Below are 14,790 nucleotides of genomic sequence, written 5' to 3'. Positions count from 1 at the left end.
ACTTGTTCCATCTAGTTTTGTGTTCTAGGTAGCAAATGTGTACATCTTCAAGATGCACAAAGTTAGCTGATAGCCACGACCAACTAAGGCTTGCCATGGCCCACTTCCTTCAGTAGTCTTCTTGTGATTTCGAGCCTTCATTAGCAGATGTATGAGCAAGAAGATTCCTTTCTCATGGATGTAGAGCTAATTTATCCATGGTATTGGATAATTTATCTACTATATGTGGCCATCAGCTTGCCCTCTTACAAGAAAAGGAAGAAAAGAGATTTTCTAGACCTAAACTTTTCCATGTGGCACTTATCCACAAGCCTTATCAAATAGTCCAAAATTCCTCTCTAGAGTTGTTGACACTTTGCTAAGGCATTATGTAGGCCAAAATCTAGAAACAAATCCACAAGTTCTCCCAAGAGTTGTGGACACTTTGCTAATGGATTATGTAGGCCAAAGGCTAGAAGCAGAAAAGGAGGCCTCCCCAAAGCAAGCGTCACCACCCTTGTTACAACTTCTTTGTCATCCTCAGGGATGTAATTGACAATGTAACAAAACTATTAATTTCAAAAAAATATGTTTTTTAGCCAATAAAAGTACATTTTGCACTTGTTAACATTTACAAGACATCAAGAATAAACATTTACAATCTAGCAAGAAAATATGGGCTAATCGTACCCAAAGATACTTCAAAACAAATCTATTTGTATTTTTTTTTTGGCTATGGTAAGGACAGTATAATAGTTGCTAATCTCAAAATCTTTGTATTGGAAACAAGCCCTAAGAAAGCCTCTAAGGAGCGAGACGAGATAGTAAGAGAATATGATAGGTAGTATGACATTAGAGCAAGAAGAAGGGGCTCAACAATGGGTTGGACCTTTTTCCTAACTAAAACAATGTGCTTGCCTTCATAAATAAAATCACTCTAGAATTTTGCGTCTGTGCCCATAGTGATTGCCACAAGAGTTGCACTACAACCATAAGTGCAGATTGGAATGGCCTAGATATACGAAGCGCTTATAGATGAAATGTGCAGTGATGATGAAATATAGTGGGAAGTTGCGTTGAATGATCTAACATGTATGAGGTATATGATATGGTACTTTTGATTGAGGATATATTTCGACAACATGAAAGTTCTCTTTAAAGTGATGTATTCTTTTAAGCAATGTAATCTTATATCAACAATGGTTTTTTGTAGGTTTCCAACTTTCTTGAAAATTTTAGTAATGAATTACTGTTACTTGAAAACAGAATCCATTGTTGACCAAGGCAACCCACTGCTTAAAAGTATCACATTGATAAGAGAGCATATAATTCTCATAAATCTATTACATGTTGACAAAAGATATGCTTTAATTCCAAAAAATATGGTTACAAAGGATAGTTTCAAAAGTGTGAATCCTCACATGGATGGCTCAAATCTTTTGACTTTAAAAAAAAGAGAGATTCTGTTACAAAAGGAAATTTACATAAGCTCATGCTAGCCTTCTGCTAGGCCTTCTCATATTTTGGAAGCGTGACCTCTAATTAAACAATTCTGGCATCTTTCTCTGCCAGCTTCGCTTGCAAACTTGCCACACTTTCTCCTTGGCTTGGTAGTGATGTCCCTTGTGTTTCCATCGCCATTATCTGCTCATGCTCCTTTGGTAGCAACATGATGGGCCTTTTTCTCATAAGTGGGGTATATTCTCCTCGTCATGCTAATGCTCTTTCCTTGGGATGCTTCAAACCAATGCTAATGTTTGGATGATGGTCTACTGGGTGTACTCTTTTTGGATAAATCAATTCAAGGATACCCTTGGTAAACCCTTTGTGCTACAGATTTGAGAGCTTCACAAGGGCACTCTCCTTTGTGTTTCCTAAAATTAAGATTAGTTTGCTACGTACAAAGAATCTAGGACATAGCCTTTTGACTTCCTTGTAGGGTAAAGGCTCACCCTTGAGGTCCTTTGGCTTGTGGGCCATTGCATTTGTGAGTTATAAGAAGTCTTGTTGACCATACAATAGACTCTCCTCTCAGACAATGTGTTGTGATTCTGCATGTTCTATGTATTCATCCACATTTGGCATAGCACATGCAATATTCTATCAAGAACAAACGACACAATCTTTAGTCCAATATGTTCGAAAATCAATTGTTTAAAAGACAATCAATCATCTACTAATGCTTACCAAGCTTAGTCATTACATGAAACATGATTACAAAAGATAGTTTACAAGCATACAACAAGCCAAAGAATTTAGACTAATGACACAATTTTCATTAGCATAAATATTGGAGATTAGAAAAGTGGGCTCTTGTTAGTACAAAATTGGGGTGTAATTACAAAAGTGGGTGCAGAAGCTAGATCTTCAAAATTTAGTCTCATTTAGACTATACCCAATGTGCTTTAAACCACCAAAACAACTCAATAAATGGTGAGCATCTTTGTGTTTTTTGAACTCCTTCTCTGTGCATTGGCTTACGGCATATTGAAATCTTGGCAGCCAATATCAAAAGTTGGTGTCATCGGCTATCGGCGGTAAGAACTTAAGAAGCTCTCCAATAATTATGTAGACATAGTACACATCTTGGGATTTGGTGTATATTGGTGGGTGTGAGGCACAATGTTGCTTCCATGCATGTTATTGTGTGTGAAAATACAATAGTTTGCAACAACCTATTGAGATAATTGGCAAGATCTTTGCTCTTACAAGAGATGTGGTGCCTTCCACGTCCCTCAATTTCTTCCTGTAGGGAATATTTTGGCTCTCCTTTTGCAACATTTCCAACCATGTCAAGATTGTTTCCATTCGAGTTTTTGCAAATCAATACAGGTGATGTTTTAAAAAAGGGTCTTGTGAGGCCCATGACACCAATGATTGTAACGTGCATGACATGGATAGTTCTGGCCTTGTGAGTTACCAGCTCATTACCTGTGTCTTTCCATCCATGTCTTTCACCAGCTTTCTAGCATAAAATTTGTCTAAAAAATACTTCTTCATTCACCTTGACCACCTTCCCATGGCAGCCTTTCCAATATTTTTGGAGACTCTATGAACACGCTTGTTGGACAAAGTAAAGCAAGCAATCATGGCCCTAAACGTACCATGTTCACTGCTTTGTGGTGTGCTACATTGCTCTCTTTTAGTGTGAGTCCTGTAGCCCTTGCTCTTCATGTTGTAATGAAGGAACTCAACATGCTTCATTCGACCATAAAGCTTGGTCAGTCCCATAGCCTTGGTCCAAGGGCTATCACAACTATGCATAGTTGGCCAAGGATTCTACAAGTCTCAAGTGACATTTGACCTCATTTGAGGAATTCAATGCTCTTCGAGGCCCCCCCCAAGTTTTTTGATGATGGTAGTGTATGTGCAATTACAAACTTCGTTGATCATCTGTCTGAATGCAGACTCCTCAAAGTTTGACTGAATCAAGACGTATGCTGCTTGATGTAGCCAAATGCATATTGATTCCTCTATAAAGTGACACTCTCTCTTTTCCCACTTTGCCTATACATAGGCCTTGGGCCCTTGGCCCTACAAGTAGAAAAGTAAAATGATCTATCAAACAACTTGAAAAAGTAAAATATCTTGACAAACAAATAATCTAAAAGCTTTATAAAAAAAAAAAAAAAAACAGAGTGGACACAAAGTTTGATAGTCTAGGCTCTTCCATTTCAATGAAACATAATTCAATCATGTGGATAATGGATGAAAACCTTTAAACATTTCATAGACAAAAACCTAAAGACACAATACACATTCCTAAGAAAATTTGCATCATATGGATCCAAATTCAAACATAAACAAAATTAACACCATACTTAAAGAGCATCTTTTTTATTGTATAAATCGTCACCCAAACAAGATCAAAACTCCACGATTGTAGGTCCGATTATAAGAGCAAGAGATGGGCCACAAATTTTAACACCAAAAAATTGTATACTTAGTAGGTCCCCAAAACGACTTTTTGAGAAACCATTAATTATTATTATTATTATTATTATTTTTGTGTGTGTGTGTGTGTGGGGTTTTGGGGGGGGGGGGGGGGGGGGGGGGGGGGGGGGGGGGGGGGGGGGGGGCGGGGAATTCATTTCTCTCATTTTACTCCACAAGGATATACCAAGGATTGTAACAGAAGGCAAGCTCACATTATTTTGGAGCTATGCTAATCTAAAGCCCCCGATATGAGGTAGGAAAATGTGCAAAGTGAATCATCATGAACAATGCAAGTGTCATCTAATGGTCTCCTATAGCCACAACCCAAGCAAGGAGCACGTGGGCAAATCATAATGGGGGTTGTTTTATCTATTTCTAAGTTATTATGGGAGAGAGAGTAAAACCCATCTCCCTAAACATATCCGCCAAGTAAGCGGCACCTTGAGATGGATCATAATCTTGTCAGATAGTTCTAATTGAACAGACACAATCTGTACGCGATGTTTCGATCAAGTCTTTTGATTGAAAGATCTTTTGATTGATATCTTTTCAATTGAAAGGTCTTTCAAAGACTAGCGATGAAAAGATTGAAAATTATTCATTTTCTTGTGTATTTACATTTAATTATATACCAATTTTATTGTATTATTCGTACTATTTTAAATTTTCAAACAATACAGATCATAGCTTTCTCAACCATTAAAAGGAAAAGAAAAATGAAACTTCAAGCTCGATGCATAGTAGAGCATGCAAGCTGAAAGAGCTACGCACCTGAAGTAGGAGGACAAGCTCGTGTCTGTAGCACGTGGGTCCTAGAGTGTTGTTGCTCCTCCCAAACCGGCAACCGGATCTGCAACAACCAGTTTGGCTAGTATGTATCTCTGTGACCACTCAAAAGGCTTACTTATCCACAATAAATATAAAGGAGGCTTAATTAGTCTCGATCTTCCAAACGGATAAGGATGTGATCATGCAAATCATAGTTATCAATAAGATGTTACAGATGCAACTATGCAAAAATTGGCATAGTTACAAAGGCCTTGCATTAGCTCCATTTAAGACAAATACATGGTGCACATGTGATCATGCATGAGGCATAATTTTAGCTATGTATTGTGTGACTGTTGCCTAACTTGGATATGTGTGATCATGCTCCTAGAGTGCGCTGAAGCCTGCACCGATGCAAGGATGAAAGCAAGCAACTAACCAATCCCGAGTGCGATTGGCAAGGCTATAGCTCTGTTCAAAAAAGGTGTATCTCAACTTACAATAAGTTGCTTAAAGATTCAATGATGCTAACTAAAAGCAAGAGAGAAGGGAAAATCCCCCCTAAAGATTGAGAAAAGTAGTGCAAGAACATGAAACTACTAGGTTAAATTTCTTTGAGAAAGCAAGGAAAGGACTGTGTATGGTTTGGAAAATGATTCTTTGGAATATAAAACATCGCAAGACATCAAGCGTGTGAAATAAACACTTGAACTAGATTCATCAATATGGTATTGCAAAGTTAGGTGCCTCCCACACAACTGGTGACATATACAAATTTCTGAGGTCTTTTGGAGTGCCTTTTGGAAGAGAGAGAAAAAAGAACTCCTTCAATGAAAGAAAAGCAAGCTTTATGTAAAAACATAGCATGATATTAACAAAATTAAAAAAACGTGTCACCCACTCATTCAATGATCCAATGGTCTTTAAAAACGATCCTCTTTCAATTAAATGCGAGTGTCTTTTTCATGAGGTAAGTGCCCCTCATTCAATATGGCTTTCGTCTCACTAAAATAAAAAAAATTACAAAACTAATGTTATAATTTAAAGCTTTTGATATAATCAATGCGTTCAAAATGCCAAAAACCTAAAAAACAACTGTCTACTTGCCTTGTTTTGACACTCGAAGAGGGATAAAAGGCCAAAAAATTCTCGAAAAGGGGTTTTTGTTGAATGGCACGACACAGAGACCATTCCGAAAATTCCTCTACGCGATTAGATAAAAAATTGTTGAATGACATGCAGAGGCCATTCCAAAAAATTTTGGAATGTCCCCCTACGCACTGCTCGCCAAAAATCTCTTTTTAAGGCTATTTTTTGGCATTTTCTTCCTCTTTGGGTGTCAGAACAGGGCAAGTAGACATAATTTTTCAGATTTTTGGGCGTTTTTGGAGGCATTGGCGGTGTCAAAAGCTTCAAGTTTTCACACTAGTTAACAATTTTTTGATTTTTTTCATTTCAGTGATGATGAAAGCCATGTTAAATGAACAGTGCCGACCTCATGAAAAAGATATTCACATTTAATAAAAAAGTGACCGTTTTCAAAGATTGTCAAAAAGTTAGGTTTACTTTTCGGAGTGTTTAGTTGCCCTTTTGGACGTACTCAATAAGTGAAAGTACATTTTAAGAAAATCTTCTAGAGAGAGAAATAGAAAGACCAAATGACCTCCGAAATATCCTAATGTAAGAGGTACGAAGTGAGTGATTTAGAAGTGCAATGTAGTTGCAGGTCATGCATATGAGACATGGGAGTGGGGATAACGTAATGGCCTTTGAGGTGCAATTAGAGGGAGAGATGGGATTGACATTGGACACAGATCTCGAGGGGATAGACAACCCACAAAATGTCAACAACATTTACTTTCTAGTTTCCCAAATTATCCTCAAGTTTGGTCCACACTTCTAGGCCACAACACTATATCACACAGGGTGAGATGGGATCGACGACGGGCATAAATCGCTCCCTAGATCGGAATTGAACTCACAACCTCCCAATTGGGAGACTAGTGTGCTAACCACATGCCTGCGTGCGTTTGGTTGTCGAACACTCCACTTTGCAACATGAGAAAAATGAACATGTGCAAGCAAAAGTAAATTTGGTTTCCATCCAACGGACGTATGTTGTTACAAAAATCATACCCGTGTTGCATGTCACCGATCCCATGACCCACGGCTTGGACTTCATTCAATACCATGCTCTTCAAGGTGCTTATGGAAAATGGGAAATATGGATTGAGCGTGTAGAGCTTGGAGGATAGGCCGTTGAACTGCCAATGATCACCACTATCTAACCCCACTCACATGGGCTTTTGTGCTCCTGCTGATGCTGCCAACTCCCTGCACCAATGCAAGGCTTCCCGAGGAATAATAAATGCAAAAAGTGGAGAGCCATGTGGCTAGCCATCTAGCCAGCCTCTGAAGTGTGGCCTCCAACGTACGATAAAAGGAACTACCATATGGATATATGAGAAGGAGAGGAAATTTCTCTGCCTCATAAGCAATGGCTTTTTTATTAGCAACTAGCTTGTGCGACCCGCCTACCGGTGGGTCTCGCTCACTCTTACTATGACAAAAATTAAATTAATGACACACATGTCAGAACTGTGAGTGGCTCTCTCTTTGGATGGGTGTTGTCAGACACACACACACACACACACACACACACACACACACACACAGTTCTGTATCCAGTTCTCGTGGGTGGTCCTCTCTCTCTCTCTCTCTCTCTCTCTCTCTCTCTCTCTATATATATATATATATATATATATATATATATATATATATATATATATATATATATATATATATATATATATCAGGTGTGGCTGGATGCTGTCGGAGCATATCTGTCTAGCTCTCCGGTTTCTCTCTCATCATTAGAGTCTCTCTCTCTCTCTCTCTCTCTCTCTCTCTCTCTCTCTCCCCCCCCCCCCCCCCCGAGTGTTAAATCACTCGTGCACCTATGTACTCTCTTTAGTTCACATTGCAGAGCAAGTGGACGTGTCACCTCGAGTTTAGTGGCGAAAAAGAACAAAAAATACCTAGTAGTATATTTATTATTGACTTCTCACATGCATTGGCACTAAACAGGTTTTAGGACAATTATCATGTTGTCGATAAGCTGAATGAGTTCACCTTGATGGTTTTCATAGCAATGCAATCCATGTCACCGTGACTAATTTTCCCTAACTCTTTCATGTTTTTACTCAAGCTAGACTTGTAAAGACCTTGGATACATTCACTTCTTCGTCCTCCCATGATTTCTAACTATCACGCTTTTGCTTTGCAATTGCTTTTAAAGTTTTCTTTTTAAATACATGATTTCATACAGGTGATAAGAGTACAGGTTTCTAGAAATTTTGAATAGATATAATAGCTGGTTGCGAAAAAGGTTTCATAGTCTTCTGTTAATGTGGTTATGTATTTACACAACCATGTATGTAGGTGTGTTGGTTATAGAATTACGTGTTTTGCGAGGCCTCTTTGTGTGTGTATCATAAACTTATATAATAATAGACCTAAGGTACCTGATGCCTTCATAGCAAACGTTTATGACATGTAGCACTATATGAGAACAATAGGTATCAAGAATACATCTTCTTACTTTGGAAAAATGTCTGAAATATCATGTAGAACCTTTACCAAACACTTTGTACTAATATAGATGTTCATGGAGTATAGATGTTTATATCATGTGAACACACTTGCATAAACATACATGCACATTCAAAACTAAATAGGGCCTGCTCACCAATGGATGCAGAAAGAGGACCTTCATGTGTAGGAGACGTCTTCAATATCTTTCCTGCACCACGGTTGAACGGAGCATGCATGCTGAAACATAATGAAAGGGGGTGTGTCGCCAAAGGTGTCAGTAAGGTGCATGGGCGTGTTGGGCCAGTAGTTGCCAATGCTTCCCTTTTTTACTGGCACATGCATGAAATCGGTGCATGTGCGCATGCATACACACACACACACACACACACACACACACACACACACACACACACACACACAATTGGATAAAGGTTCTTGCCACCATCCCCTACTTGCCTTTTACTACAATGTCTATTGTCCCAAGTGTTGTCCTTGTCGACTTAGCGCATGCATGATCATGCCACATATATTGCCTTTGCGAGCAACACACATTGAGAATGCTGCTAAATATTTGTTGTTAGATGGCATCAACTTTGAATAATCAGTTGCTATTGAGGGAAATTATGTTGCTATTGTATAGTATTCTAGTTTGCAACCTGGAGCAACTTGTAAGCATTCTTTGCACTAACGCACGACACTACATCATGTAGATCATCACCAACATCAACAATATTATAACACTTATCATCTTCCCTTAGAGAATGGGGCTCAAAATTTGCTTCTATTATAGCTACTACGTGAAGCACCTTTTGGGTTTGGTATGACACAATTTATGGGGTTGCCTCACTTAGTTGTAGTAGCTATGTGTTGGAGTAATATAGTGCCTTTAGTGTATTTTTGAGGACAAAATTAAAAATTCTCGGTTGATTTGGAAGATCGCCTTGACGAAAATCGGCTGAATTTGGAGGATTTTAGTTTAAAAACTAATAAAAATCCTAAAATTTTAACCAAAAACCGGGTGATTTTCAATGGGTTCCTTTTCCATTGGTTCACATAAAGTTTTTGGTGAGTACTGGTTCAATGTGTAGGGTTCTTGTTGCAGACAATACTTGTGATAACATCACTGGGATGACTGTCAACGATGTCTCCCCTATGATGCACAACTTCTTGTTCTTGAGCACGTCATTTAGCTTTACTTATGTGCCTGTCGTATCATTGGTGGGGGTCTCCTTTCATAGACGTGTAGCCAGCTGTATTATTAATGTGGAAGGTCGCAACTGAAGTCCAATACATTGTTGAGGGCAGCTTACAACGTTGGCACTTGCCTGCACAAACGAAGGCAAGAGACCCACACATATGTAATTGTTGACCTTGTAGATTGCCAAGCTTTGTTGGTTTTGCTAGCGAGTGCTCGTAGCTATGATCTCCTAGTTGAGGAATCGGCATACTCCATAGGCGCCCATACCGCTGTGATTGGCGCAGTTGTGCATCGCCAGTCAGAATAACACCATCTACCGAACACAGAGTAGTACACCTCAGCCACCTCACTTCCTATTGTGTACCTGAGGATTTTGTTTCTTGTACGTCTTCGTAAATGCATCTTGTAGACTTAATGTTGTGCCTCCTGCTCATTGTACACAGTACTATAAGTGTTGTGCAACCGCATGACAAAACAGTTATTACAGCCTTTGCCTCCACTAATTATCCCACCACAATTTCTCCATCTCAGATGTCCTACCGTACTCACCTCTTTCGTTGCCTTGGGACGATCATCTCCGTGATGGCTGGTAGGTAAAGCCCACCTGCAAATGTGACCACCTCCTCGGCCCTTCTGTCCTTGATCGCCCCTTGCTGCTCTTCGCGATGTTTCAGGTCGGGCTGCAAAACTGACGGGTATGATGCGCTTTCTTGGAAGTTGGAAGAGTTTATCCAAGAAGCTAGGTCTCTCTCTCTCTCTCTCTCTCTCTCTCTCTCTCTCTCTCTCTCAAGGACGTCGAAACTATAGATTGGGAAAATTACTAAAATACCCCTCTAGTTTGTGGAAATTCTGAAAATACCCTTGTATATATTTTGGTTGGATTGATCAAGATTTTCTAATCATTATTCTTTTTTGACAATTGAGATTCGTTTTTGAGTGCGTAGCATGTAATTTGTCATGAATGATCCTGCAAAAAAGGCAATTGTGTCCGAAAATAATGAAGCAATTCATCTCCAAAGCCTACATCACGAACTCAAATTCTTGTTATAGCATCTTGTATTGATAGACAATCAATCTTCTTATGAAAAGATACAAATTTTTGTTATCTTTGGAGAAATTTAATCTCACAACCAGGGGTTTTTTGGAAATCTGGAAAATTTGAAAGGCATTTTGACAAAATAGTGGGGGTATATTGGGAATTTATAAAATTTGAGGGGTATTTTGGGAATTTCCACAAAGTAGACGGGTATTTTGGTAGTTTTCGTTATATATTTTGGCCTCAATTGTCTCTCTCTCTCACACACACACAGTTTCTCATGCGCGAACACACAAACGGGGATATTCTCTCTCTCTCTCTCTCTCTCTCTCTCTCTCTCTCTCAACGTCGGTGGGCAGCGCCTATTGCAGGATCTCTCTCTCTCACACACACACACACACACACACACACACACACACACACACACACACACACACACACACACACACGCCGGCAGCCGGTGGACAGCGCCTATTGCAGGCTCTCTCTCTCTCTCTCTCTCTCTCTCTCTCTCTCTCTCTCTCTCTCTCTCTCTCTCTCTCTCTGTGTGTGTGTCTCGCCGTTCGATGCTGAGCTGGACCAAGCTTGCAATCTCATCGTCAATCGCTCTCTCTTGAAGCATTCATTGCAGAGCATGAGGATGTCGCGTTCAGTCACCAGTGGCGCTCATTGTGTGTGCGCGCGTCGTGTGCGTGTCGCGCTCGTTGTCTCGTCGGGCTGACTTGTGAGACTCAGAGCACACTCACCGTCTCCCCTCACTCAGGCGAGTATGGCTGAGTTTGGACGTCGGAACTCACCGGAGGCACCAGAGTTTGACACATGGCACTGGAAAACCAGTCTCCTTAATATGTAGTATAGATATAGATATTGGCCACAAGGATGATCACGGTCTGAGTTGGCTTCTCCCCCTCGTATAGTTGGACCATTCCCGGGCGTTAATGGTCGGGGGGAGCGGGCAACCGACTGAGCAGGTCACCTGCAGATTCTGCGCACTGACTTCTCACGATTCCATGCGCTTGGAGGTTTCGAATGCTGAGGAGAGCTGCCTCCTGATCCCAAATATTCCGATGTGCTAGAGATTTGGCGCCTTGTCCTGAAAATTCCTGCCAAGAATGACTGTTTTTGACGGCTCAGATGCAATGCCCCGTGACCCCCGACCTTGACGGGGCCATAGAATGCTGGCAAGAGCTCGCTCATGTCAATTGCAATGTAGGAAGAAGGGTACCATGCAGGCGGTATACCACAATGTTGCAGCATGTGTCCTAATGAGTAATATATTAAGGTAGCTGTGTCGGCACATTAAGTGGATTCAAGTCCCTTAGTCTCATGCAAATGTAATTTTATGGAATATGTCTGAATGAGAGTTCTTTTTTTTTTCAACGGTGGCCTTGGCTAGGAAGGGGGCCTTGAGCCCTTATGGCTTCATGCTTTTTGGTGGGCTTATGTAAGTGCAAGAGCTAGAAATAGTGGGTGTTTTAGATATACTAGTATGGCCGGCGCTCTCTCTCTCTCTCTCTCTCTCTCTCTCTCTCTCTCTCTCTCTCTCTCTCTCTGCGCAGGCAATCCATGTCTCTCTCTTTTTGAGCGCACATCTGCAGGCTACACTGTCGGACATGGTCGGATGAAGCAACGCTCGCCACGTCTCAGGAAAGGGGGGGGAGGGAATCCCTCCCCCTTTTATAATGATATAGATTAATGTATTAGTCTTTAATATTTTTTATCTATCATTTATTAAAAAGTAGTCAAATCTATACACATTGTAATCAAAATTGCTTGGAAAATAAGGTGTGCATGGGCCGACGCTCTTCTCTTTGGCATTCCATTAATTAATTAACTTGAAAGATTCCATCTCCCTCCCTTTCGCAAAAGTTCGCTCTGAGCTAAAGTTTGTTGCTTACTGATTCCCATGCTACGTGCGCCTTCACCCCTACCACTATGGAGCCAATACCTGTGTCCCCCACCCGCCTCTCTTTGTCGATTGCAAGAGACATGGAAGACCTCAATGAAGAGAAACCTCTCTCTCTCTCTCTCTCTCTCTCTCTCTCTCTCTCTCTCTCTCTATGCTCGTGCCCTCACGTACACCATAACTTGCGCTATCACTGCATTCGCCATCGCTTGTTGCAAGAAGCTCAACACCCTTCGCCATTGCCCGTCCACACAAATGCATCCACCATTGGTGTGTTTTGGATCTCTCTCTCTCTCTCTCTCTCTCTCTCTCTCTCTCTCTCTCTCTCTCTACCGAGATCTAATAGAGGAAATTTGATGGCAGAAAAATCTTCCGGCTCACTTGCCACATGCCCTTGTCTCCACCAACACCTACACGCAGCAAGGTAGGGTCACCTTTTCACTGCCAAGGCAATGCACCGCGATGGCTTGTGGAGAGAGAGAGAGAGAGAGACAGAGAGAGAGAGAGAGCACCTCCCCTACGCGTGTTCGTGAAAGTGTCCAACTCCCCTGCAATGTTTGATCTCTCTCCTGCATCCGTTGCTGCATAGACCATCTGGTCAGCCCTTCACCATACGACGCATGTGCCTACTGCAACATCTTCACCTTGACCTCTTTGTTGCGTCATGAACGCCGGGTCCTCATCTGTCTTTCTTTCTCTCTCCCCAGCGTCCCTTGCCTCCTACGAAAAAATCCTTTCCTTGAATCTCTGAAGAGGAAATTTTACAAAAGGGAAACCAATGAACCAATTCATCTGTAAAGCCTAAGAAAATTCTAGTTTTAGCAATTTCTATTTATAGATAATCAGCCTTCTTATTAAAAGCTACAATTTTTTTATTTTTGGAGATATTTAATCTCACAACCAACCAGGGGTATTTTGGAATTTCAAAAACTTTGAAGGGCATTTTAGGAATTCATGAGATTATTAATGGGGGTATTTTGGAAATTTTTGAAAATTGAGAGGTATTTTAATAATTTTTACAAATTAGAGAGATATTTTGGTAATTTTTCCTTTATAAAATCAAGTTTATTTTTTGGGTTTTCACACTATTTTTCTCATTTTCCCCTTACCTTCAACAACCATTTTTGAACTTGAAAATAGCACGATATTAAGCCAAGATACATTTTTCCCGAAACACCGATGTCCTCCAAATTTTTTTGTTGCTTTTCCTTTGAACAAAAAGAAAAACTCTTCTCTTTCCCTCTCTCTCTCTATCATATCCACGTGCCATGTCCATGCGGCGTGCCTTTAACCCCCCCTTCTTTCCACTGATTCTTATAAAAAGAAAAAAGATTGTAGCGACATACTCTTAAAACAAATGACAAAAAAAAGATCGTAGCGACATACTCTCTTTTATTTTGATTCTCAAATTGACAAGGACATGTTAGATTTTCACATGGATGTAAATGCTCATGCGAGATCTATGTTTATTTTTTGAAAAATTATTTTATTTATAAAGTATACTTTGAGTGCTTTAGAAAGCTAGTTTCTATTTTTTAAATATTATAGTCTTGGTTTTGCGAGCAAATTTGGTCAAGGGAGACGAGTAGAGTTGGCCCTATCTATTTAGGTAGATACTGCAATCCATATTATCTCACTGCTAGCTAGAGAGTTGTAAGGACACTACAACATAACATCAAGATTTCGACGCAGCATATATCGACGGTCGTACTTTTCTACACGATTATCGACGTACTTGTAGCCCGTCGATATATGCGTGAGAATATCCATCGATATGAGCGTGAAAATATGCGTGGAAAAGAAAACATTACCACGCGTATATCGAAAGATATTCCCACGTATATTTTGACGCAAAAAATTAGAGGAAAAAAAGGGATATCCGCGTGCAGGCGGTCATTTTCGCCTGCGACGCGCTTAAATCTCTTGACGGAAACCTGCTGCGCAGGTATTATGAACTCTCTCTCCCCCCCGCAACCCCTCTCTCTCTCTACATCGTGTGTGTGTGTGTGTAGGAGAGAGAGAGAGAGAGAGAGAGAGAGAGAGAGAGAGAGAGAAACGTGTGTGTATGTGTAAGAAACTAAGAGAGAGAGAGAGAGAGAGAGAGAGAGAGAGAGAGAGAGAGAGAGAGAGAGAGAGAGAGAGAGAGAAATGTGTGTGTGTGTGTGTGTGTAAATAAGAAATTAAAAAGAGAGAGAGAGAGATGTGTGTGTGCGTGTAAGAATTAAAGAGAGAGAGAGAGAGAAGAAAATAGAGAGAGAGAAAGAGATAGGAAATAGAGAGAGAGAGAGAGAGAGAGAGAGAGAGAGAGAGAGAGAGAGAGAGAGAGAAAGAGAGTGATATATATATATATATATATATACACACACACACACA

General features: G+C 40.4%; 1 protein-coding gene across 1 annotated transcript; it reads right to left on the bottom strand.

Moving 5' to 3' along the window:
* Positions 1 to 1,339: 1,339 nt before the first annotated feature.
* On the bottom strand, positions 1,340 to 11,768 carry LOC147445492 (uncharacterized). Its single transcript, XM_086526045.1, has 4 exons — positions 11,488 to 11,768; positions 10,025 to 10,180; positions 4,687 to 4,765; positions 1,340 to 2,079 (listed from the first exon to the last, which is right to left on the bottom strand). Exons 1-4 carry the CDS (start codon positions 11,766 to 11,768, stop codon positions 2,011 to 2,013), a joined length of 585 nt encoding a protein of 194 aa, XP_086382171.1. The 3' UTR covers positions 1,340 to 2,010.
* Positions 11,769 to 14,790: the final 3,022 nt, after the last annotated feature.

The sequence above is a fragment of the Adiantum capillus-veneris genome, chromosome 12, assembly GCF_014529385.1.
Source record: "Adiantum capillus-veneris isolate H3 chromosome 12, ASM1452938v2, whole genome shotgun sequence".
NCBI lineage: Eukaryota > Viridiplantae > Streptophyta > Polypodiopsida > Polypodiales > Pteridaceae > Adiantum > Adiantum capillus-veneris.
The sequence above is the reverse complement of the archived record's forward strand: the minus strand, read 5'-3'. Positions and strand labels throughout refer to the sequence as shown.

Coding starts and splice junctions, on each gene's coding strand:
- LOC147445492 (XM_086526045.1), bottom strand. CDS start 11,768: ATGCTGCAACATTGTGGTATACCGCCTGCATGGTACCCTTCTTCCTAC. Junction 4,766..10,024: donor GTCCCAAGGCAACGAAAGAG/GTGAGTACGGTA, acceptor TGGTTGTTGCAG/ATCCGGTTGCCGGTTTGGGA. Junction 2,080..4,686: donor AGCTTGTCCTCCTACTTCAG/GTGCGTAGCTCT, acceptor TGTTCTTGATAG/AATATTGCATGTGCTATGCC.